This window comes from Colletotrichum graminicola, assembly GCF_000149035.1.
Source record: "Colletotrichum graminicola M1.001 genomic scaffold supercont1.36, whole genome shotgun sequence".
In the NCBI taxonomy this organism is placed as follows: Eukaryota; Fungi; Ascomycota; class Sordariomycetes; order Glomerellales; family Glomerellaceae; genus Colletotrichum; species Colletotrichum graminicola.
Window position 1 is genome coordinate 95,678 of NW_007361040.1, and position 23,231 is coordinate 118,908.

General features: G+C 51.9%; 6 protein-coding genes across 6 annotated transcripts; 2 read left to right on the forward strand and 4 right to left on the reverse strand.

Moving 5' to 3' along the window:
* Nucleotides 1–2,032: 2,032 nt before the first annotated feature.
* GLRG_08081 (ATP synthase F1) lies at nt 2,033–4,184 on the reverse strand (the record flags this gene model as incomplete). Its single annotated transcript, XM_008098766.1, has 8 exons — nt 2,033–2,724; nt 2,780–2,823; nt 3,019–3,529; nt 3,585–3,627; nt 3,696–3,781; nt 3,856–3,877; nt 3,949–4,093; nt 4,174–4,184. The coding sequence occupies 8 exons, from the start codon at nt 4,182–4,184 to the stop codon at nt 2,033–2,035; spliced, it is 1,554 nt and encodes a 517-aa protein (XP_008096957.1).
* A 1,548-nt stretch (nt 4,185–5,732) lies between these two features.
* On the reverse strand, nt 5,733–6,239 carry GLRG_08082 (uncharacterized protein; the record flags this gene model as incomplete). The annotated part of the gene is made up of 1 exon (XM_008098767.1): nt 5,733–6,239. One exon carries the CDS (start codon nt 6,237–6,239, stop codon nt 5,733–5,735), a length of 507 nt encoding a protein of 168 aa, XP_008096958.1.
* A 250-nt stretch (nt 6,240–6,489) lies between these two features.
* GLRG_08083 (ATP-dependent Clp protease) lies at nt 6,490–8,299 on the reverse strand (the record flags this gene model as incomplete). The annotated part of the gene is made up of 2 exons (XM_008098768.1): nt 6,490–7,579; nt 7,632–8,299. 2 exons carry the CDS (start codon nt 8,297–8,299, stop codon nt 6,490–6,492), a joined length of 1,758 nt encoding a protein of 585 aa, XP_008096959.1.
* Nucleotides 8,300–10,370: 2,071 nt separating this feature from the next.
* GLRG_08084 (alpha amylase) lies at nt 10,371–12,894 on the forward strand (the record flags this gene model as incomplete). Its single annotated transcript, XM_008098769.1, has 8 exons — nt 10,371–10,455; nt 10,506–10,630; nt 10,706–10,805; nt 10,863–10,975; nt 11,028–11,719; nt 11,782–12,117; nt 12,172–12,802; nt 12,856–12,894. 8 exons carry the CDS (start codon nt 10,371–10,373, stop codon nt 12,892–12,894), a joined length of 2,121 nt encoding a protein of 706 aa, XP_008096960.1.
* Nucleotides 12,895–13,447: 553 nt separating this feature from the next.
* Nucleotides 13,448–14,370, reverse strand: GLRG_08085 (cytochrome c oxidase subunit IV; the record flags this gene model as incomplete). The annotated part of the gene is made up of 3 exons (XM_008098770.1): nt 13,448–13,534; nt 13,605–13,798; nt 14,139–14,370. The coding sequence occupies 3 exons, from the start codon at nt 14,368–14,370 to the stop codon at nt 13,448–13,450; spliced, it is 513 nt and encodes a 170-aa protein (XP_008096961.1).
* A 1,721-nt stretch (nt 14,371–16,091) lies between these two features.
* GLRG_08086 (Mus7/MMS22 family protein) lies at nt 16,092–22,996 on the forward strand (the record flags this gene model as incomplete). The annotated part of the gene is made up of 7 exons (XM_008098771.1): nt 16,092–20,967; nt 21,021–21,205; nt 21,255–21,422; nt 21,471–21,608; nt 21,659–21,839; nt 21,889–22,837; nt 22,906–22,996. 7 exons carry the CDS (start codon nt 16,092–16,094, stop codon nt 22,994–22,996), a joined length of 6,588 nt encoding a protein of 2,195 aa, XP_008096962.1.
* Nucleotides 22,997–23,231: the final 235 nt, after the last annotated feature.

Here is a 23,231-nt window from a genome sequence, read left to right on the forward strand (position 1 = left end):
TCCCACAGCGATCAGAGAACGACTAGCAACAACACAAGGTCATCAGAGCAGCAACAGCAGAAACCCACGTCTACCAATACAGCCAAGAACACCCTAAAGAGACCTTCCTCTTGGGTTCAGGCCAACCATGCTAAGAAAGTCGCATCTGGTTCCAACGTCCAGGTACAACACAGTGATGTCAGTCAGGCTAATAATACTATTGCCCCTCTGAAGAGCCTCTCAGAACCAGCAGTTAGTGTCTCGGTCACAAACTGGATCAGGCGAATTCCCCAGCATCCCCAAACAGCTCAGTCGCAGGTCAGGATCAGGAGGGATGCCCTGGACTGGGCTTGCAGCGAGATCGCATTCTCAATCATAGACTAGGCTATGCGGAGCTTTCTAGAACTCGCATACATTCAGAATATTCCAGGACCAACGGACAGAGCAAGTCACTCAGAACCAGCCATTTCCTCAGCTGCAGCCTAGACCGGAGCCTCCCAGACTGCATCAGGCAGAGCACAACATGATCCTAAAGTAATACTTGTCTCTCTCAACTAAAGGATGAGAAAGTCTCATTTCAAACTCTTGTGCGGAGGGCTAAAAGAGATGACCGTGTTTCGAGAAGATAACCGATCAGCACATGTCGACGAAATCTTCCGTCTTCAACAGAATTCTTCTAAACTGCGAATAACACTCTTCGATTACAAGGGCGACCCGAGACCTTAGGAGGATAAAGACGCTCGATTCGTTAACACAGTACTCTTCTATTTCTTGTTTCGTTTGTTTGTATTGGTTGAGTCTTTTATTCGCAACCGGGGCGTTGCATTTGGGGGGATGGACTTGATATTATCGTGGTTTGGTGGAAGCAATCATGACCATCAGGCAACTCCAAATAGAAGGACAGAATCAGGGGACAGCGTTTGGCCTACAGGCACACATTCAGGATCAGAATGGTTGAATTGATACGTTTTGCTCTCTATAATCACGCCCCAGCTGAGCCGCCTCCTTTCTATAGGGGCCGTTTGGATGTTGAAGTCGTACAAGACGCGGGCGTTGGCGGCGGTATTGATGTCGTTATTTACAGGTGTCTCGTCCCTGTGAATGTCTACAGCGATGCGGCCCATTGCGTCTGTGGCAGGTCTGCTCGCAAAACCTCTGAGAAGCTTATCCAACTTTGCATACGCGACTCGACTGTTGCAGCCTCAGCTTTTTCTCTGACAATTGTCGATGTTTCCAGTCATCGACCAACGTTTGTAAGACCTTCGCAGCGGGGAGCCAGACGTCGTAATGTGGGACGTAGTGCTGGTCTGAAACAAAACATTGATGACATCACGAGTTGTGACGTTCTACCTTGATGCGGTCTATAAATGTCGCGTCCGAAAGGGCCGGCTGTCCCCGCAGCCTCCCCGAGGGCTTGCCCCCCCCTCGCGAGACCACACGTCGGTAGGCGTACAAAGTAGACCCGGATGTCATAAGACAAGCCACAGTCGAGTCTCCTTGGGTGGTTGGGCCGATGTGTTGTGGAGCTCGGATTGTAACTCGAGAAAAAAGCGGAGCCTCAACGCTACTCTAGGGAGCATACGAACCGCTTTGCTATCTAGTCGCGGGGCAAGAACATGTTCCATCCTATGGCTTTGTGGCACTGTGATTAAGGGCTAGGTAAGGTGTAGTACAATACTAACGGAGCATGACGACGTTGGCTACGCCACCTCGGATTGCACTTTCTGGCAGAGCGTCTACACGACGTCTGGACATGGCAATACGTAGGACTCGAGAGTAGATGGCAAGGGTAGCTTCCTATGCCTGCAGCTGTTGAGTTTGGTAGATGTTAAACTCGGGAGGCAGTGGAATGAATCACTTGCGAGAGGAACAATGACTGAAGAAATAAGGAGATTCTCTCAACTACAAGAGGAATTAAGTAGATTTCTTGGTACACAGCTCACAAAAGAAACTTGAATTGAGCTAAGAAACCTCCCCGTTCCATCGTTCCTCTTCTATACACAGGCTTAGTGCCCCACTCTCGACGTGATTTGGTATTTTCGTCGCGAGTCGTTTAGTTCTTCTCCAGATCCGCAAGGATCTTCTCACCCTTCTCCTTGGCTGAGGCGAAGTCACCAACCATGTAGAAGGCACCCTCGGGAAGGTTGTCACCCTCACCACTGAGGATGGCCTTGAACGAGTTGATGGTCTCCTTCAGGTCAACGAGCTTACCCTCGATACCAGTGAAAACCTGGGCGACAGTGAAGGGCTGCGACAGGAAACGCTGGATCTTACGGGCACGCTCGACGGTAAGCTTGTCGGCCTCGGAAAGTTCGTCCATACCCAGAATGGCAATGATGTCCTGGAGGGACTTGTACTCCTGGAGGATCTGCTGGACACGGGTGGCGGTGTCGTAGTGGTCCTGGCCGACAATACGGGGGTCCAGCATACGAGACTTGGAGTCAAGAGGGTCGACAGCGGGGTAGATACCCAACTCAGAGATACCACGGGACAAGACAGTGGTGGCGTCCAAGTGAGCGAAGGTGGTGGCAGGGGCAGGGTCAGTCAAATCGTCAGCAGGGACGTAGACGGCCTGGACGGAAGTAATGGAACCCTTCTTGGTGGTGGTAATACGCTCCTGCATACCACCCATGTCGATGGCGAGGGTGGGCTGGTAACCGACGGCAGAGGGGATACGACCCAGAAGGGCAGACACCTCGGAACCGGCCTGGGTGAAACGGAAAATGTTGTCAATGAAGAGCAACACTGGTATGTCGTTAGCCAGATTTCATCCTAAGTCACACCGTTATTCAGAACTCACCATCCTGTCCTTCTTCGTCACGGAAGTACTCGGCAATAGTCAGACTGATTGTTTGTTAGCACACTGTTATGTTTGTTGAGATGGGAAACGCCATGGATTGAAACGGGACGAAGAGCGCGACGAAATGAAAGGATTGGACGAAAGTGAAAGAGAACGGAAAGTGAAACAAAAACCAAGTGGGATGAGCCAGGACTTGTCCAACAGGAGGTATTGAAGGACAGAGAGTAAGAGCAACTTACCCAGTCAGGGCAACACGGGCACGGGCACCAGGGGGCTCGTTCATCTGACCGAAGACCAAGGCGACCTTGGACTCGCCATCAAGCTGAATGACGGAAGTCTCTTGCATCTCGTGGTACAGATCGTTACCCTCACGGGTACGCTCACCGACACCAGTGAAGACAGAGTAACCACCGTGGGCCTTGGCGATGTTGTTGATCAACTCCTGAATGAAGACGGTCTTGCCGACACCGGCACCACCGAAGAGACCAATCTTTCCACCACGAGCGTAGGGGGCGAGCAGGTCGACAACCTTGATACCGGTGACGAGAACCTCGGCGGTGGTGGACTGGTCGATGAACTCGGGGGGCTCGGTGTGAATGGGCAGTCTCTTGCTGGACTTGATGGGGCCACGCTCGTCAATGGGGTCACCAGTGACGTTCATGATACGGCCCAAAGTCTCCGGGCCGACGGGGATGGTGATGGGGGCACCAGTGTCGGTGGCAGGGCGGCCACGGACGAGACCCTCGGTACCTAGGGCGACGTAAGCACGAGCGTAGTAAAAACTTTTTCAGGCGGGAACACGAACCGTCCATGGCAATGCAGCGGACGACATTCTCACCCAAGTGTTGCTGTCGAAACGTGTTAGATGAAACAAGACTTTTGCGATTGATATTTTCGTGTCCGTCCAGGTACGTACCGCGACCTCCAGGACCAGCTTCTGGTCGTTGTTTGTCGTCTCGAGGGCGTTCAGAATAGCAGGGAGCTTGGCGGTGTCGAACTTGACTGCATCCATGAGTCAGTATTGATGCTTCGGCGATGAAGTTGAAACCCTTGAAGGGTTTTTCTCGGTTACGAACCGTCGACGACGGCACCAATGACCTGTAGGATTGTTGTCAGTTACCGGCTTCACCCTCGGGCAAGCGGAAGGGATGGGCGATGCCAACACTCACCTGGTAGATCTTTCCATCACCGACACCGGCGGTGCTGGCGAATCTGCTGGTGGCAGGGAGTCTGAAAGTAGAAGGTCTGATGGCGCGACGGGAAGCGGTCGCCGCGAAGGAAGGGCGAGCCGCCCGGGCGAAGGAGGAAATGCCGCTGCGAAAGGTTGGTTAGCTCAATTGGGGCCAATTGAACACCAGAGGGTTCAATAAGTCGATCAGGCAATTGGTACCAACCTCTTGAACATCTTGACAGATGAATAAGGGCGACTTCGGATGGGAGTGGAGAGGTGATGGTTGAAAGTTGGAGGAGGACTTGGGAGGAACAGTGAGCAGTTTTGCTCGGAATCTACGCTTCGTCGGTAAGAGCTTTGCTCCGGGGTGTCACGTGACCGGAAATCGATTGGGAAAAATTACCTCGCTACGCTAGTCTCGATTTGGTCGAGCTCCTTCCTCCGGGATACACCGGGTCCGCGTCGGGTTCAATTGGAGACTGGGAGCTTCACTTAGGAAATGACTGGAAACTTTTTTTCTATTCCTTTCCCGGCACTCGACGTGGGGACTGCGGGTAAGTCTCGTCAATTTTGGGGCCTTGTGGCCTTTTCCAGGCTCACAAGCACTCAAGAGCTGGAAGAAGCCCCCCTTAGTGCTTGCACTGCCTACGTGTCCTGCTATATTATGCTACCCAGTATGAGATTAACGGACCGGCCGAGCTGTTACCTCTACATACAGAAAGTATCCGGGAATCTTACGTGTACAGTCCCCTCTATTTTATACCTGGGTAATACGCCTAAAGTCTGATTCAACATCTGCTCTAGATTATCAAGTCCTGTATACAGTATTAAGATATTAAGATATAGCATAGACTAGAAGTGCTACCTATTAGGTTACGCATGTCATAATACCATTAAACCAGAACTGAGCTAGACCTCTTATAGGGTCTAGAGTGATAAAAACACTAGATAACTACCTAATCCTCTATACACCTGCTAGCACTATTGCCAGCGTGCACCGCTGTTGCACTTTTTAACTAATAAAATTTCAACTTCACTTGGGAAAAAACGGGAAGACTGAACACATGAGGATGTGGGCACTTAGAACAAAATAGGTTTAACAGAATATGCTCTACAGACTGCCACAAGAGACTAACTGAGGGATGCAAGTTGAGTAGAGGTGGTCTCAATTCAGGAGACGGTATCTCATAACCCGGGGTGTGAGTGACATCCACGGATAGACGTACCCAGGCACCTACCGACTAAGCAGAGCGGCGTAGATGTACTTGGCCGGAGCGAGCGACTGAGGTAAATATCCAAGGCGGTCCCTCCCAAAGTCGGACAGGTACACAATAGTACTTCTAGTATCACAGAGGTATTAACCCAGATCAAAGGGGCGATGAAAAGAAGGTGTAATGTGATTGGTCTCAATCATGCGTGAGGAAGAAAAGAAGCTATCACGGATTGTCTTGACCCGGGGATATCGGCATTTAGGCCACCCAGGGTGCTTCCCTCCCCTGGAAAAGAAAATATGAAGAAGGAAAAACGGATGCTCTCGTTCAATCACTCCAAGCCCGTACCAAACTAGTGTCACTTCCATGCGAGCTCCATATCGATCAATGCCGCCTGATGTCAGATACTTCGTTCCTCCATGCTTGACATCTTCCTTTGGTGTAAATCATGCCTTGCTTGGTTGTGTGCGTTTGTTGGGCTGAGTGGCTACTTCTCACGGGGTGTCTTTGCGACACTATAGGCGTGTGCTTCCAAAGTGTAGAGGAAAACGCAAGGAAAACGCAAAGCCGCTCATGTCCCGTTGTGACAATCAGGATATCTATCACCTGCCATCTTCCACATCCCGATGTATGTGTCGACACCCATGCCTGCATTGACCTCAGCGACGGTCACTATGAGAAATTCCTTTAGATATTCATGTCTTATGAAACTAGGAAATACTTTCATTTCCTCCTCAATGCTATCGATGTCTCGAGCGACGCCACGGACGACCTGTCTCAAGACCTTGAATTTGTCGCAAATGGCAGACTGGCGAGACTGGCAGGACTGACCGCCTAGCTTTTCGAGGAAGTTGTTGCCATCCGAGGCATCTGGTTCCGATTTGATGTCGTTGGCGAACTTAACGCGCTTCTTCGATGTTGAAAGGGCATTAGTTTCCTCTCTGAGGCGCTTAGCGAGTGAAGTATGAAGGACGGCAGCTGCCAGGTCGCGGTCATCAAAGATGTCCGCATTATTGAACAGCCAGTCATCTTTCTTGACTTTCGTACCATGATATAAATGTATCAGAACCCTGCTCATGGCATCAATAGCCGACTTCCCGTCGAGATCCTTGGTATATTTGTCGTGTCGCCCTCAAAACGCATTACCAAACACTAACGACGCGTGGCAATGATAATCGGGAATATTTGGCAAATCACTGAAACTTCACCTCGTCGAAGTGTTTATATTCCAACGTGGATCATCATCATCAACACCACTACTCCCTAAAAACATAGCAGCAGATACACACCGAATGGGCCATGACAACAATATGCCCGGAAGACGGCCCTCAAGCGCCGCTCTGGCCGGCCTCCCGGAACTGCTCAAAGGTTATGTCGGGAATGCGCGAGCTGGGTTCGACGTCCTCATCTGCCATCCTTCGCTCCAACTCCATGCGGCCATCCTTGCCCCAGTAACCGGCCTTCTCGGTGCCTTTCACACAGCCCTCAGTGATTAAGACATAAGGCATCGGGGCGTCAAATATCGGTTCCGCGAGAACACGCTCCATTTCCATCTTCAGACCACGGGCTCCGGTCTCAGCCTTGACAGCTCTTTCGGCAATGGCGTATAGTGCCTTCTTGGTAAAGTGCAGGCGGGAAGGGTAGGTTTCGAAAAGTGCAGTGTACTGTGCGACTAGAGAGTTTCGTGGCTCTGTAAGGATCCTGTAGAGATCACTCAAAGACAAAGGACTCAAAGCGCAGATGTTATGAACTCGGCCAATCAGCTCGGGAATGAAACCGAACGTCTGGAGGTCGACCGGTGTTGTCAGGTCGAGGGGGGTATATGAAGATGCAGACGCATCTGTGCTAACGTGAGGCAAATGCGAAAACAGGTGGCGCGGCAAATCGTGTTGATTACCGGAAAGGCTCTGCTTGCCTCGTAACTCGGACCCAAAGCCCATTGAGGGTTTCGACACTCTCCGCACGACAACTTTGTCAAGACCAACAAAGGCGCCGCAGAAGACAAATAAAATGTTTGTAGTATTTATGGTGTATTGGTCGACCTTCGCCTGCGGCGGAGTGGACTGGGGGGCCGACGTTGAGCTCGAGGACGTGTAGTTGGTGGTGATGGGTGGTGTTGACCGCGAAGATCGATTGTCCTTGACATTGATGGTCACTTTGGAGCCCTCAACGAGCTTGAGTAAAGCTTGCTGGACACCTTCTCCGCCAACATCCCGGCCATTCATGCTCTCCCTCTTGGCCAGCTTATCGAATTCATCCAAAACGATGATGCCATGTTCGGTCGCTTTGATGTCGTAGTTTGATTCAATCAGCAATCTCTCTACACATGTCTCCACATCCTGACCGATGTAGCCGGCTTGTGTAAAGGAGTTGCAGTCGGATATCGTGAACGGCACGTTGAGCTTCTTGCTCAAAGTCCTAGGAAGTGTTAGACTTGTTGGCCTGGACTGCCTCTACAGACGCCACTCACTCAAGAATATACGTCTTTCCGACACCAGTAGGACCGATGAGGAGCAAGTTGCTCTTATCAATCTTGACCTGCGGGGGAGCCGGGGGTTCTTCGGACAGGTAAGACCCATCGAACCCGTTGGAAGAGCCGTAACCCTCTCCCAAGTGTTGTGTAGCTTCAGCGTGACCAGGGAACTCGTCTGGAGGCCATTCATCATCAGCTGGGAAGCGCTGGAAGGCAGAGTAACGATCGCGCTGACCTTGAACAGGATGGGTATCACGCTTCTCAAGGATGTCCCTGTCCCGGGCATACCGCTGTCGCTCTGCCTTTTCCCTCTGCACCCTCTCCTCATGTTCCTGATGTCTCCTCCTCCGCAAGCCCTGATAGTGGTTAAATATTGTGGAGCATATCGTCTTCTTTGCTCGGTCTTGCCCAACGACGTAATCGTCAACCCGCTTCTTCAGGTCTCGGGGGTAGAACTGAGGAACCCCAAAACTATTCTTTTTGAACATGGGGCCTCGGCCGTGTTCGGAATTCGGATCGTAGCTGCTTGTGAAGCCAGAGTTGAAACCTCGTGTTTGTGTCGTTGCGGTTCGGGCGACAGAGGAAGCGGAGAAGGTGCGCCTGGTGCTTGCAAGCACCAAGCAGCGGGCACATGTGTAGGCTTGGGGCCTAGAGAATAAAGCCATGGTGAAGCGCGCCCGGCGAAGGGACCATACCATGAGACGGTATCGGCTGGAACTTGTCAATAGAGAACGTCAGCCGTCTGTGTAAGGATTGAGGAAGTAACGGTGATGGTGATGAGGATGACGATGTAGGTAGTCCGGTAACCGGAGGGGATATCGTGAGTGCGTGGCTACAGGTACCTTAGTAGATAAAGGTAGGCCGGATAAGGAACCATGGCCAGAGCTCGTGGACGGGTGCGGGGTTGAGGAGCTGGAGCTCCAGCACAGCAGCGCTTAGGAGCGGCTAAGATTGGGGAAAGTTACGTGCGCTCATCCCCCAAACATGCTCCCAAAGTCAATCCGAATGCACGGAAGCTTGTACGATCATGCAATACCTTTAACTATACCTGCACGATCCTATTTTTGAATCGTATGGTCAAATAGGCAGCCTGACAGTTGATGTATGATGAGTGCTACGTCCATCAGTTCATATGTTGTGCACTTTCACCAACTTTGCACTTGGGATTACCCTATCCAGGCATTGAGACCACCAGTACTAGGTCAGATAGTAACCATGGACATCCCCGGCTCGAGGCGCTGGTGCAACTGACACAATGGAACAAATGGTCTTGTCAACCACTGGTTTCTGTCAAATAAATGCAACGGCTTCGTGGTTGAACTGCGGTTCGGCCTGCAGAATCCACAGTCTGTGAATTGGTCCATCATATGGTTGACGGCCAATGGTATCGAGGTAGGAACTCGTACCTAATCCACCCCCAGAGTTCATGATAGGGGCAAGCTCCACCACTGTGCGTTAGGCCAGGCATGCAATTCTCGGAGGGCCCACGACGTATCTGTGATGGCATTTGGCCACGATAACGACATGTCGGTCCCACTACGCTGATACTGATTGATCAGAGCCATCGTCTACCCTGCTCGCCAACCCCCCTTAACTGGTTCACCGATGGTACAACATCGCATTCGGTGTCCTCTTACCTCGACTCAAAGGAGTATGGTTCAAAGCAGGCAAACCTGTAAGCGGCAGTCTATTATCAAGTAAAACCAAGGGGCCAACGCGGAGTTAGCAGCTGAAAAAGCCTCAACCTTCAGCGTACCATTCGCCTTGGACCATCTGGGATGGACAGTCATCCCACCTGAGATGTGTTCTGATTCGGCCGATGCATTTGTTGTTGAGACGCCAGAGGGACGGAGGAGGGGTTGGAGTGGCGACAGCGGTTTTTTTTCTCTCCCCGTCGTTCCTACCCTGTTGCCTGTCTGCCTTAGCGCCCTGGCGCTTCCGATGCTGCAGCAATTCTCGTTGAATTGACCACAGCAGACCAACAACAGAGGGTGCTGGGGCTAGACTAGACCTAGACTGCTGAAATACTGCTGCGGGCTTGCTGTGAGGGGAGACGCGACCCGTGAGCTGCGTTGCCCCACGACGTCATACCATGCAATGCGCCGAAGATTGCACCTTCTCCCGCCCACCTCTCGTGTCCCCATGAATTGGATGCAAGTTTAAGCCATCCCCAAGCTCATCCCAGACAGTGCGGGGGAAATTTATCAGGCCAATGTACATAAAGTATCTACATCCAAGGCGTCGCTTCCTGTAGCATTATTGTTTCCAAACTTATTCCTCCTTCACACATCAATATCATTATCTTTACTGCTGTCTTCACGACCATCCAACGTCTGATCGAGGTTTCCCGGGTTCTTTTAACTCTTGAAGAGATTGCTACCAATCTGTGCATTCCTTGCCTAGCTCCATACCCCTACCGACCTACGTTAGGAAAGGCGTGGAATCCCATTTAGTTCAGGTACTTAGCTCTGCCGTCACATAGCTCTTCCACCTTACCTTGCCTACCTCTTTACCTTGCCTCAACATTTTGCACAGGCAGCTTCAATTGCTTGCAACCCGCCTCATTCCCTACGTTCACCCTGCCTCCCCTTACCTTAGGTACCTTGCAATCTTGGACGACACCTGACGTGCTGTGTCTTGCCCTACTTCAGGCTGAATTCGATCTGAACTACTGCGGTTCTGCCCCGCACTCTCAACTTCAACTGCAATTCTAAACACCAGTCTTCATCCTCCAACATGACTGCTGTCGAGAAGTCTTCCAACTCAATCGCCTTAAATGGCTCTAGTGGTGCCGCTGACGGCTTTCCTACTGATGGCACTGGTAACACCTTCCCTCCCTTCCTTGCAGGATCATTGGCTGATTTCCGCTAGGCGTGGTAAAGCTTGACCCGTGGCTGTCACCATTTCAGGATTCCCTCAAGAGGCGCTATGCCCGTGCTCAGGATTGGATCCAGAAGATCAACGAGACTGAGGGTGGCCTCGATAAGTTCTCCAAGGTAAGAAAAAGAAGAAGAAGAAGAAGAAGCATAGTGATGTTTTCCTGAAACCTCAAGCTAACCTGCCTTTGACAGGGCACCTCGCTTTTCGGTTTCAACGTCGACGAGAACAACAACATCGTGTATAGGGAATGGGCCCCCAACGCTACACAGGCCTTCTTGATCGGCGACTTCAGTGAGTTTATCTCTCTCTGATACGGCGGCATGATTTTTACTAACCGGAACATAACAGACAACTGGGACAGGCACTCCCATGAGATGAAGAAGAACAGCTTTGGAGTCTTCGAGATTACCCTCCCTGCCGCCAATGGCCAGGCTGCGATCCCGCACAACTCCAAGGTCAAGGTAAATCCGAGCCCAAGATACACCTGCCGCGTTTGAAGTTAACTCCAATCAGATCTCTTTGCAACTCCCCAACGGCGAACGCATCGACCGCCTGCCCGCGTGGATCAAGTATGTGACACAAGACTTGTCCATCTCCCCCGCGTACGAAGCCCGATTCTGGAACCCGCCGGCGTCCGAGAAATACCAGTTCAAGCATCCGAGACCACAGAAGCCCCGAAGCGTTCGCGTGTACGAGGCTCATGTGGGAATCTCATCGCCCGAGCTACGGGTTGCGACTTACAAAGAGTTTACGAAGAACATGTTACCGAGAATCAAGGATCTCGGCTACAACGTCATACAGCTCATGGCTGTTATGGAACATGCCTACTACGCCAGCTTCGGCTACCAAATCAACAACTTCTTTGCTGCCAGCAGTCGCTATGGTCCTCCCGAGGACCTCAAGGAGCTGGTTGACACCGCCCACAGCATGGGTATCACCGTGCTTCTGGATGTTGTTCACAGCCATGCCTCCAAGAACGTCCTGGATGGTCTGAACGAGTTCGATGGTACGGACCACCAGTACTTCCACGAGGGGGCTCGCGGTCGTCATGAGCTGTGGGACAGCAGACTTTTCAACTACGGTCATCATGAAGTAATGAGATTCTTGCTCAGTAACCTGCGGTTCTGGATGGACGAGTACCACTTCGACGGCTTCCGTTTTGATGGTGTCACAAGCATGTTGTACCTGCATCATGGTATTGGAACGTAAGCCAAGCCACCCGCCCCTTAAATAGATGAGTGGAGGTATTGCGTGCTAACCAAAACAGCGGCTTTTCTGGAGGCTACCACGAGTACTTCGGCTCTGACGCTGACGAAGAAGCCATTGCGTACCTCATGATCGCCAACGAGTTGCTCCACTCGCTGTACCCAGAGGTTATCACTATCGCTGAGGATGTGTCTGGCATGCCGGCTCTTTGTCTGCCGCTCTCCCTAGGTGGTCTTGGCTTCGATTACCGTCTTGCCATGGCCGTTCCAGATATGTGGATTAAGATCCTCAAGGAGAAGAAAGACGAAGAATGGGATATCGGCAATATCTGCTTCACACTGACAAACCGAAGACATGGTGAAAAGACTATCGCATATGCGGAAAGTCACGACCAGGCGTAGGTTTTCTCTTCCAAGGTGACCAACTCCAGCTCCAGCTAACAAAAATAAAGACTTGTGGGTGACAAGACCCTCATGTTTCATCTCTGTGATGCTGAGATGTACACCAACATGTCGACCTTGACTCCATTGACGCCGGTCATTGACCGAGGCATGGCCCTTCACAAGATGATTCGCCTCCTGACACACGGTCTCGGTGGTGAAGGATACCTCAATTTCGAGGGTAATGAGTTTGGTCATCCGGAATGGCTCGACTTTCCCCGCGAGGGCAACCAGAACTCGTTCTGGTACGCGCGTCGTCAGCTTAACCTCACTGATGATGACCTGCTTCGCTACAAATTCCTCAACAACTTTGATCGGGCCATGAATACCACGGAGAATAAGTTTGGCTGGTTGGCGGCGCCGCAAGCATACATCTCGCTCAAGAATGAGAGTGACAAGGTCATTGTCTTTGAGAGGGCAGGCGTTGTCTTCATCTTCAATTTCCACCCTACCGAAAGCTTTGCCGACTACAGAATTGGCATTGAGGTGCCTGGAACGTACAAGGTACTCCTCAACACCGACTCCAAGGACTTTGGAGGCCACGCCCGTGTCGATGAAGGTACCCGTTTTTCCACTACTCCCATGGAGTGGAACAACCGAAAGAACTGGGCTCATGTTTATATTCCAAGCCGATCTGCTCTGGTAATACCCCTCTCTCCTCGGTCAATATACACTTTGAAGCTAACGGCGTACAGGTCCTCGGCTTGGAGTCTCCCGTGTCTCAGCACTCTTAGCTGTGATAGATCGGAGAGTTTGTACAGATGCTAGATGATGGAGACTCACGGGTGAAGGGGAAGACGAGAAATTTACTTAGCAAGCTAATCCAAAATGGTGCCATGAATTGTGCGGAAGCATGTCTTATTAGAACCAAATCCAATAGATCTATTACTTGTCCAGGCAAACGTAGCTGCGTAGCTCAAATACCACTAAATTAGTCCCTTGTGGTGCGGCTACATACCTTGGGAGTACAGAATCAACACTGTTGTGACCTGTCAGAGCAGGAATGGAGACAAGAGGCATACGAACCATGGAGGCCATACGTTTCACATACCGTGTATACACAGATGGGCCGAGGATACCAAGAACAGATATGAAGAAACAAATGGAAAGGTGCTTGGAATTCAGATCTTTTGGTACAATATTTACACCAAGCAGATGGTTGTCCTCGAGTCACGTCGCAAGCCCCCCAGCCCATGCCAGCTCTACTACTAGTTTTATACATGGGCAAACTGCCATGGTCGAATTGTGATTGTGATTCTAAGAGACGATAGGGAATGAGGATATCGATTAATTGGTCTTGGGAGGAGACTGGACCATGCCCTTGCCGGAGTAGCCCTCGGAGGAGATACCGGTGATGGGGTCGGAATTTTGGTTCTGAAGGGAGAATAATTAGCCATTGGCCCGGACATACATGTCCAAAGCGTCCGGAACGCCGGTGACATACCTTAAGGTACTCGTTAGAAGCCTCCTGGTACTCCTTGGTCATGGTGTCGGGGGGAGCGCCGGCGAAGGCGCGGATGGAGGCGAAGATGGCCAAGCTGGCAGCGACGGAAGCGGCGACACCCCAGAAGACGCGGGTGCCCTCACCGGCGGGGGTGCCGGCGCGGGGACCGTGGGGACCGAAGGCGATCCAGTAGGCTATTGAGTCAATTTGCGTTAGTTTCATCCGCGTATCTTTTTGTATAGCTTTTTGTGATGTGACGCAATGCATATGCACCAGGGGTGGGTTTGGGTGGTTGCCAACTAGCGTTGCAATCTGGCTGGAGCATTGGGAAGCGTGGATTTATAGACCTGAACCTTGCCCTCCCAGCTGCAGCGATGGCTCAATTGACGGGAGAGAAGAAAGAAAGAGGCATTGGTGCATGTCATCTAGCTTTTTCAATGCCTCTCATCCCTTCCAGTCCATCCCCATCTGCCAATTCCCTTGCGGAGAATCGGAACACCTGTCTTTCGAATGAACGGAAAATCAGTTACGCACCAGCCTTCTTCTCCTGAAGAGTCAGCTCCGACCAGGGGCCCTTCATGCGGTCCCTCAGCGCCATCCAGAGCTCGGCCTGCTCCTGGAGGGGCATGCCCTCCCATCTCTTCTCGATGTTGGCGAGCGTCGGGTTGGAGATGGCGTGGGTGGTGGCGGCGCGGCGGATGACGGAGGTCTGCTGGGCGGCGCGCAGGCCGGTGCGGGCCAGAGAAACGGTCGGGGTTCGCAACATTGTGTTTTCGGTTGTGGTTTTTGTCTAACAGAATCGAAAATCGCTATGGGAACGGTTCGAGAGAGCGGAGAGGGTCTTAATTGCGGTGACGTCGGGGGTGGTTCGTTCGAGATGGGCCGTCGGAAGGGAAGAGAGGGTTTTTTTGGCTACCTAGAAGTTCCGGGCAATCGTATGATTGGAATTTCGATTGCAATACGCCAGCTGCGACTGGGTGTTTGGAAATCACGTGATAGAATTATGGCCTGTGCGTTGCTTATCCACCCAATTGGAATCGCCTAGGGGGGTAAGGTATCCGTATCCGTACTTCACCTTGATATTCCTTGGGCCTTCCGACACCGAGAGGTACCTACGAGCTCTCTCATGTGGTTAGCACGGCGCGCTCGCTCGGCTGTTGCAACGCCCATCCCGAATACTGCCGCTTGCCCGGGGTTTTGGCTGCCATTGAGTAAGGCTGCTTGCTACTGGTCGTTGATACGCCAATGCTGTTGGTGATTTCTTTAACTGTTTTCCACCAGTTTCGTAGTGATTCAGAATCATAGGTGGTGTTACTGTGAAGCCTGGAAAACACAGCACTTGTGCTTCCGGAGAACCCACGGCAACCTTGACATCACGGTGCATTTCGGCTAATCGGACGTCATCAGCCAAGTGCATATCCAGATCTTGCCTGACTCTTTCGGTGTTCTTAATCGCCCGACTCGCGGGACTTGCCTTATATTACATATTTACATCAATCTTTACATGAATTCTGACATGCCATCTATCTGGCAATCAATCTGATGTATGCCTACAGTCTGGCGGGACCTCCAGTTTGACTGCCGCATTATCAACACAACCCTGAGTCGCCCGGGGGTTAACGCCTTACTATGATCAGTTCAGGAAGCTCCGTCTCGTGATGCATTTGTATTTGCTTTTGGGCAGTTATCGCAGTCCTATTGCCTTGCCCCAATTGGAGATGCTTAGCACAAGCATGTCTACTGTGCATTCTTTGCACCTCAGGTTTTCCGCGATGAGCTATCCGCGTCAGCGCCAGATCTGGGTGTCGTTAGGCTCGGGATTTGTAAGTCCGGGCTGTTCGGTTCACCGGGAGGAAGGGTTTTCGGTAGCTGCTCTTTCGATTCGCGAAGTCTCTTTTGCTCTTCAAGAGCAGGCTTCAAGGTGTAAGTGGCTAGGTATGTCAGTTATACCGGCATCATGAAGGGTAGCTCGTTCTTGGGTTACAAGACTGGGATGTTACATACAGATGCCGACACCAGCCACAACAGCTACAACAATTGGCAGGAAGTTTCGCAAGCTCATCTTGGAGGGGTTGATGAAGTGGGGCAAATTGCTGTTTGGTAATACCGACAGGACAGCCTCGCTAGTTTGCAGACTACAACAAGCGGTTGATGGTGTAGAGCAATCGAAGTTGCATTAGTTGAGCGGCGCATTGCGACCGAGCAAGGTAGAGCTCTCGGCCTGTCTCCAAAAAAAATCCGGGCCCGGCTGGGTATCTGGCCGACGTAAAGTGGTTTGCCGACCGCGCGACGGGCGCGTGCCCCACCAAACGCGCTCAACCGCCCGAACGCGTCTGCATCGAACGCTGTCCCAGTCAGGGTTAGGTAATGCACTGCGCTTTTCCGGGTCAAACAACGAGCCAAATCTTCTGGCCACCAACCTCCCAAATGCCTTACGCTCGGTTATGTTTTACGATGTTTAATTGTTTATGATGAACGGTACGTGTCATGGCGAACTGGAAAGAACTGGGCGAGGTCCCAGATTCGGACGACGAGCTCGACTTCGATAGCCAGGATTTGGAGTCGCTGCTGGATCCCGAACTTCCCTCGAAAACCCCCGTCGAACCCCCGCAAACGAAGAACACTCGACAAAGCATATGGGATGTTCCTGAGTCATCGCAAGGATCGTCCGCCGTCGCGTCTGTAAAGCATGGAACGACAACCCTGGATCATGAGGTGCAAAGGCCATCCGAGCAGGAACCGCCCTCTTCGCCACTGTCTTCGGTACCTGATATGGACGAGATGGACGACCCTTTCAACTTGGACGAACCGGAAGTTCAAGTAACTCCTCCTGCTAGGACGAGGCAGTTACACTTTCCTCATGGCCGTGACGACTCTCCCGATCCTTTGGCTGGCGACGACAGTATATCGACGAGCTATGTGAAGATCACAGCTCCCCAGCCCGAATTCCCGGCCGAGAACGGCATCACAAGCCTTTCTCCCCCGCCCAGGTCCCCAGTCGTCTCTCCGTTGACGAGTCAACCAAAAGGGCAGTCAAGCCAGCAAAAAGGACCAGCCACAGAGCGTCGCGCAAGCCCTGGCCAGGACGAAGAGGCCGCAGAACCAGTCTCGCAGCACGCGTCAGGTACCACCTCCCCAGCAAGACGCCCGGCTAAGGCTCGGGCCGTATTCTCTATAGATATCCCAATGCAGAACCAGGCGAGGAGTCAGCAGCGGTCGCCCACTCAGCGGGATATACCCACAAGTCGAGATGAAGAGGTTGCCAGGCACGTCGCAGTGCGATATGAACGCTCATTCAGACCGAGAAAACCCATTCAGGAACACCCATACCTTATCGAGAACGCTCAATACAGCAAAGTCCTAAAGTCACACGGCATTCGTCCAGTCAGAATGCCGACGGAGCCGGCCCCTAGACGACAGAGAGCAGATGAAGAGTCTGGCGAGAAGGACTTCGAAGACGATAGCCAAGAGACGACGCCTGATGTGTCAAACGAGACCACAGATGAAAGTCAAGTCAACGGGATTGACGACCCGCCGAGCTCTGGGCTCTTGCGCCTATCATCGCGGTCCCCGTCACCGTCGCCGTTACGAACCTCATCCCCAAAGCACCGCAGCGGGCCCAGCAGCCAACCTAGTCAGGGTGACACCGACAACACAAGCCTCTCCGATAATGACGAACTCCCCTCACTCGATGAGATCCACCGCAATTTACTGTTAAACCGGTCTGCGAAGAAACGAAAGCTTGTAAGACGGGCCACATCTAAGACGAAAGTGGTCAAGCAGACGACTCCAAATACTCGCATACCCTCCAGGCCAACGTTTCAGCAGTATGATGAGATATATGGCACATTTTCTTCTCCGTCTTCATCAACACAGGTTCCTAACGCCTCTGTCAATCCGTCGATGGAGCTGGTAGCGTCGCCTGCTGTATCCGATATTCCAGACCCATTTGCTGAGGAAGATAGTCAGCCTATTGATAGCAACATGGTGTTCCCGGCGGTGTCTAAGAGACACAGTTTAATGGGCGTGGACCCCCCCGTACTCGATCTGACCATGGAGGATATCTCCGATACTGGAGAGCATGATTCTGGGCACCGAGATATGGACATATCAGGAGGTGAATCGGAGGCCGGCAACGACAGTGGTTCGGAGACTGGCGCAGAGGTTGTCAGGAATGTTGGAAGAAGAATGCGAGGGGTTCTTCCAGCATCCTGGCTCAGACTTGATCAACAAGCAAATCGGCCCAAGCCCACTCAACATCAACGACACGAAGCGTCACCCGAGAAGGCAATGAGACGTGGTGTAGCGGTTCGGCGAATTGGTCGTTCAGCATCAAGCGCAGCGGCTGCTTTCATCTTCGAGGACTCGGATGATGAGATTACACCGGCACTAACGCCCACGCGCGCAGCACATGATGTCCAACCCATTTCACCTTTCGAAAATCTAGTAACGGAGGTTATAGATGACAATGACAGTGGCTCTGTTATCGAGGACGATCAAGTCGACCCCATGCTTCCAAGCAATAAACGTCAGTTGACTATGAAAGATTTCCAGCAACCCGCCAAGCGCCAGAAAAAAAATGATCCAAACCCGGGCAAGCAGCGCGAGAAACTGGGAAGGTCTCCAAAAGCTATGAACCGGTCTTCCAAAGCCTCGCGCCTCGATCTTTGGGCGAAAAGCCATAAATCGACATTGGGCAAATTTTGGTCTGCTGCCAGAGCGAAGACACCTCCGAGACTAAGCATTTTGGACGTTATTGAACCAGACGCGCCCAAGTTCCTGAAGATAGCAGCCCGGACGGCTCAAAACAGGTGTCACCTGGGAAGATCCAGCCCCTCAAACAAGACAATACGTCTTGCCACCCGAAAGGACAATGTCGATGCCGGTACAGTGCTGCAAAAGTGGAAAGGAGGGAAGATTCGGCCCCGTCAGGGGCTGCAGGGCAAAAAGCAGACCACATCAACCGGGAGGCGCCCACTTACCCAGTTACCTTCCAATATTTCTGCTCGCGGCGTGGCGTCATCGCCCAAGGTCGACACTGTCCCGCAGCCTGGCCGAAGTCGACGTGAGGGCTCAACACCTTCGACCCCCTTACCCGAAGTGCGAGCTCGCGCACGAAACATATCCAGGAGTCATTCCATCACAAGTCAACATGCTCGAGAGGCCATAAACAGGCCGGCTCACCTCGAAACGGATTTGACTGAGCAGACAGGGCGAATCGGATTCCATGCAAAGAAACGGGCCCTCGACACTCTCTTCCGGCGCAGCCAAACGCAGGCTTTGTCCTCACGGAGTGCGCATCTGGATTCATTCCTGGATGACGTATCTTCAGTTGTTTCGGGGCATAGCTTCGCTACCAGAGCCTCCCCCGAACCACCAATCACCCAGAAGCCCCGTCCTAAGCGTCTCAGAAAGGCAGCCCAGCCGATACAGATCGATGTTGCCGCTGCTCACTTCCACCATGCCAATGACCCGCTACCGACCACGGAGCTGTTGACTCCAGCAGAGAGGCCCAAGTCCATGTCCAACGACAACAAACTCCTTGGACTTGGTCCGTTTGGCACACACTACACACAGCACTTTGAAATATTTCCTCTGGACCGTGGGGTATTTTTTCATGAGACAACGCTTATCGGCAGCGGTCGGCTTAAGTCAACGGTGGACGACCAATTCCCAGATAAAGTATGGCACCCTCGTCCCCGGATATCATTTAACCTGGGTGAGCTGGTTCTTCGTTGGGATACATGGAATGAGCATGTATCTTCCGAACTTGGTATTCTGATGGACGGGATACTCGATCAAGTCATCAAGCCGGCAATATCAACGGGAGCCGGCTTCAACGCCAAAGAGGCTGCGCGCTTCGTCCTCGACTACGTACAGAAAGCTATGAGCTTCGCAAACGATTCTGATGCGAGGTCCTTTGTCACTCGTCTCTCTGATGTAACTCGGGCTTTCCTATCACGCCTGGATTCGGAGCATGGCCTCGACCCGCATAGACGTATAGAGCTTGTTGAAATCTTGTCAAACTTGGTCCTGATTCTCTCCTCGGCAGTGCGGCTATGCCAAAAGACACAATATTTGGTAACAGAGTGCTTCACCACGGAGGCTGTCCTCAGAAAAGCTGCTGAGGCACTAGTTCAACTTTTGCTCAACATTGGACTGGACGACGTGAATCGTCTATACGATGACCTTCAGATATTGAGATACCGTGAACGTGGTATTCGTTCGGATAGAGTTGTACCACATGCCTGGGTACTCTTGATGAAAACTCTAGAAAACATCCGGATACCAAGAATGGCTTTCTGGGACGTTACGTATTCGCGCATGCTTCAGTCCAGCGTCACCCGCGGAGTGGATGCAGAGGAGTTCGAACGGCTTTGGAAGGACATGTTTACGCTCTTGCCATTGTGCGAGTTCAATGATACGGGTGTGCTCATAAGCGATAGGAGACATCAGGTTCCCATGGAAGGCTGGAACCTGCCCCAGCAAATCCTGAAACGCGTCTTCCAGCTATACAGAGACAATCCTCGTCAGTCTCCCAGTTTCAATGAATACAGTCGGGCGCTTGTATCCAGATGTCATTACCTGGTTGACCAGTGGGGATGGCAGAAGTGCAGCGGCATTATCGGCACCATCTTTGACTTTTTCGGTTCCCAGAATCTCTCCCACCTGCGCAATGAAGAAGCATTCCGCTCGGCACGTTTTCTGGACAGCCTTCACCTAAACCCACCACTCACGGTTGAGCCTGACGATCGATGTTTCCACATCTTCCTCAAGCTTGTGGCACTGGCCATAAAAAGGTTGAAGCAGAAGGGGCTAGTCAACGACATCCGGAACCTGGTCGCTCGTACGCTCCCGAACCATGACCGGCAATACTCCAGGGAGCAGAATGTTTACCAGCATGACTTGGCCGCACTCAGGAACCATCACGATCTTCTATGTACACTGTTCTGGGCAGCACCACCTGACCTTCGTCCCGGCATCCACAACCTGGAGAAACTGGTTATCCCTGCCAGTTCGCACAAGGAGGCTTGTCTGATCAATTTGCGAGCGTGGAGTCAACTCGCACGGTTTGTCGTGCATGAGGAGTCTGCGGCAGCGTTCACGCCGCTGGCGAACTGGCAGACCAATGTGTTCAGGCAGCTCCTGGATCAGTACAATTCTGCCGCAGCAGATATTCAACAGCAGTTCTTGGCCTTATCCAAGGATGCTAGCAACAACGTCAGTGAAGATCTGATGAACTCCATCGTGGCTACAAACAAGGCTGCCACAATGGAAATCATGTTGTTTTCTGTCAAGTCCTCGATGGATGCCGTGCAACATGCAGGTAGTTTAGAGCTGGCCAGACTTGCTTCGAGTCCATGTAAGGCACAAACTTGACCGACTTTTGACGTTTTGGGGCTAATCTTCTCGCAGATCAACTACAGCAAGTTTTTCAGCACTTCTCTACCCTGCCAGCAGATTTCCCGTCTACACTTTTACAGGCGTCCCTGACTACTCTTGAGCGCCTTCTTGTCAGGGTCGAGTCGGTCTTTAACGAGGCAGATGACAGTCAAGACAGCATGGCGTCTAGGACGTTGGAATCGGAAGATGCTATTCTTGTATGTCTACTTCCACTCTCGCTCGATACCATTTTTTAACCCATTGTAGATGCTGGATCGCGAACTAGCCACCGGATTTCTCTCCACAGCGCGCTGCCTCCTATCAAATCAGTCACGTGTCAGTCCTGGTACCTCGTCCGTGCCGAAATCTTGCGTTGAGCAGTCCGTCGTTATTTCAGGCATGATGATCGGCCTGTTCGTTCGTTGCACAATGATGGTGGGTTTGTCTCTTTCTATGGAATTTCGATGTGCTAACTGTTTCCAGGCACTCTCACAAGCTTTCAAACCTACCAAGTATGGGCTTTTCGGCAAGGCGCCGAGCAAGCTTAGCTGGGAACAACGCCAGTATCTCCCCCTGTTTCTCTCTGTGGTTGCCCAGAAGGGAGCAACAATCAATCTGCAGGTAAGAGACGCAGGCAAACATATGGCTGAAATATCTTAACATCGTATTAGGATATTGGAACGAGTCTTTTGCAACTGTGGCTCTCGACCATCGTCCAGCCAAGCCACTGCTTGAGATTCGAGAACCGTTTCGGACAGGAGTTACAGCGCCAAGGGTATCCTTTTATCCCCGACAGAACTGCAGGACTGGTCGTCAATCCAGGTTACTCGTCCAACCGCGACTTCTTCGAATGTGAGTATGCCGTTATCTCATCTCATGAATATACGACTAACGCTTTCAGATGCGGTATCCTGGATGCGACAGTCACAACAGACAGCCGATGCCGCCTCAAAGAAGAACATGCGTATCGAGTTCGAGAAAGTGCTTAACACCGTCATGAACCAGATGCGGGTTGATGTCCAAATCATGGCGGCTGACTCGTCTGAGCATCCAAGCTATGTCAAGTTCGTTCGCGACATCATTTCTCTAATCAAGGCCTACGGCACGGACATCTGCCCTGTGCAAAAGTTCTTCCTGGAAGTGAGCAAGGAATACTCCCCGCCCATGCAAGATCCTCAGCTCCAAGCGGCCTTGATCCAGTCGTACGGATTTAAGCTTGCGGAAGGTGATCCAAGAGTCCCGAGCACTCTCTTCCACTTTTTCCTCAATAACTTCAAGGGTGCTCTTCAACGAGACCGACTATCGCATGAGGTTCTCCTTTTAAAAGGGGCTTTGAAACATGACGCTATCATGTCGTTCATCTTGGGAAAGATGCTTCCAGCAGTTTTGCATGCCACGTTGTCCAGCCACGAAGCTTATGCAATGCTTGACGTGCTGTGCGATGCTCTCGGCCTGGCACTGATGGGGCCAACTGTAGCTCGTCAAATGAGCGAGGACAGTTTCGCCTGTATTCCGGCCTTGATCACGGCAATGCTTGCCTGGGCCACGGTGGTGAAGGGAACGACACTTTGCCTTGAGCACATTCATGTCCTCAGAAGAATCACCTGGCTCCTCAATGCCTTTCAACCATCGATCGAGTCCTTCTCGCTCATGCCGGCCGCCGTCAAGGGCTGGGATAGCGTCATGGACAAATTGCAATGGTTTAGCCTACTTGCTGAAGGCGCTCATGAATACCTCGGCGCGGAGCTTGACAAAGGTGATGTGCCTGTTGTGGCACCCTCGAGTCTGTTCCGTCTCCTAAGGGCCCATAACGAGGGCTTTAGGATCCAAGACACTACAGTCCTGACCTGGTCTGAACACATTGGAAACGACATCAGTAGGAATTGGGTGACTACAGGACCGTTCTTAACGGTGTCAGGGATCAACCGCGGAACATCATCTACACAATCTGGGCAAGGCTCACTCAGACCACAGTGGACCATGCAGGGGCTGACAGCGAGCTTGTATGACCAACTGCGAATTTGGCATGAGTGGTGGATAAGTGTCAAGGGATCGGCCAAAGAGCATGAGGCGTTAGGCTATGGAGAGGATCTGATATTCTAAGACCAGCTCAGCCGGAGTTGCTCGCCGCTGCTGTAGTGGATTCCAAGGGGTGCTTTCGAAGCCATGACATTTCACTTAGTTGCAATAACCTGAAGACATCAATACACAATAAAAGTGTACTTTAAAAACTGCGTTAGGCTG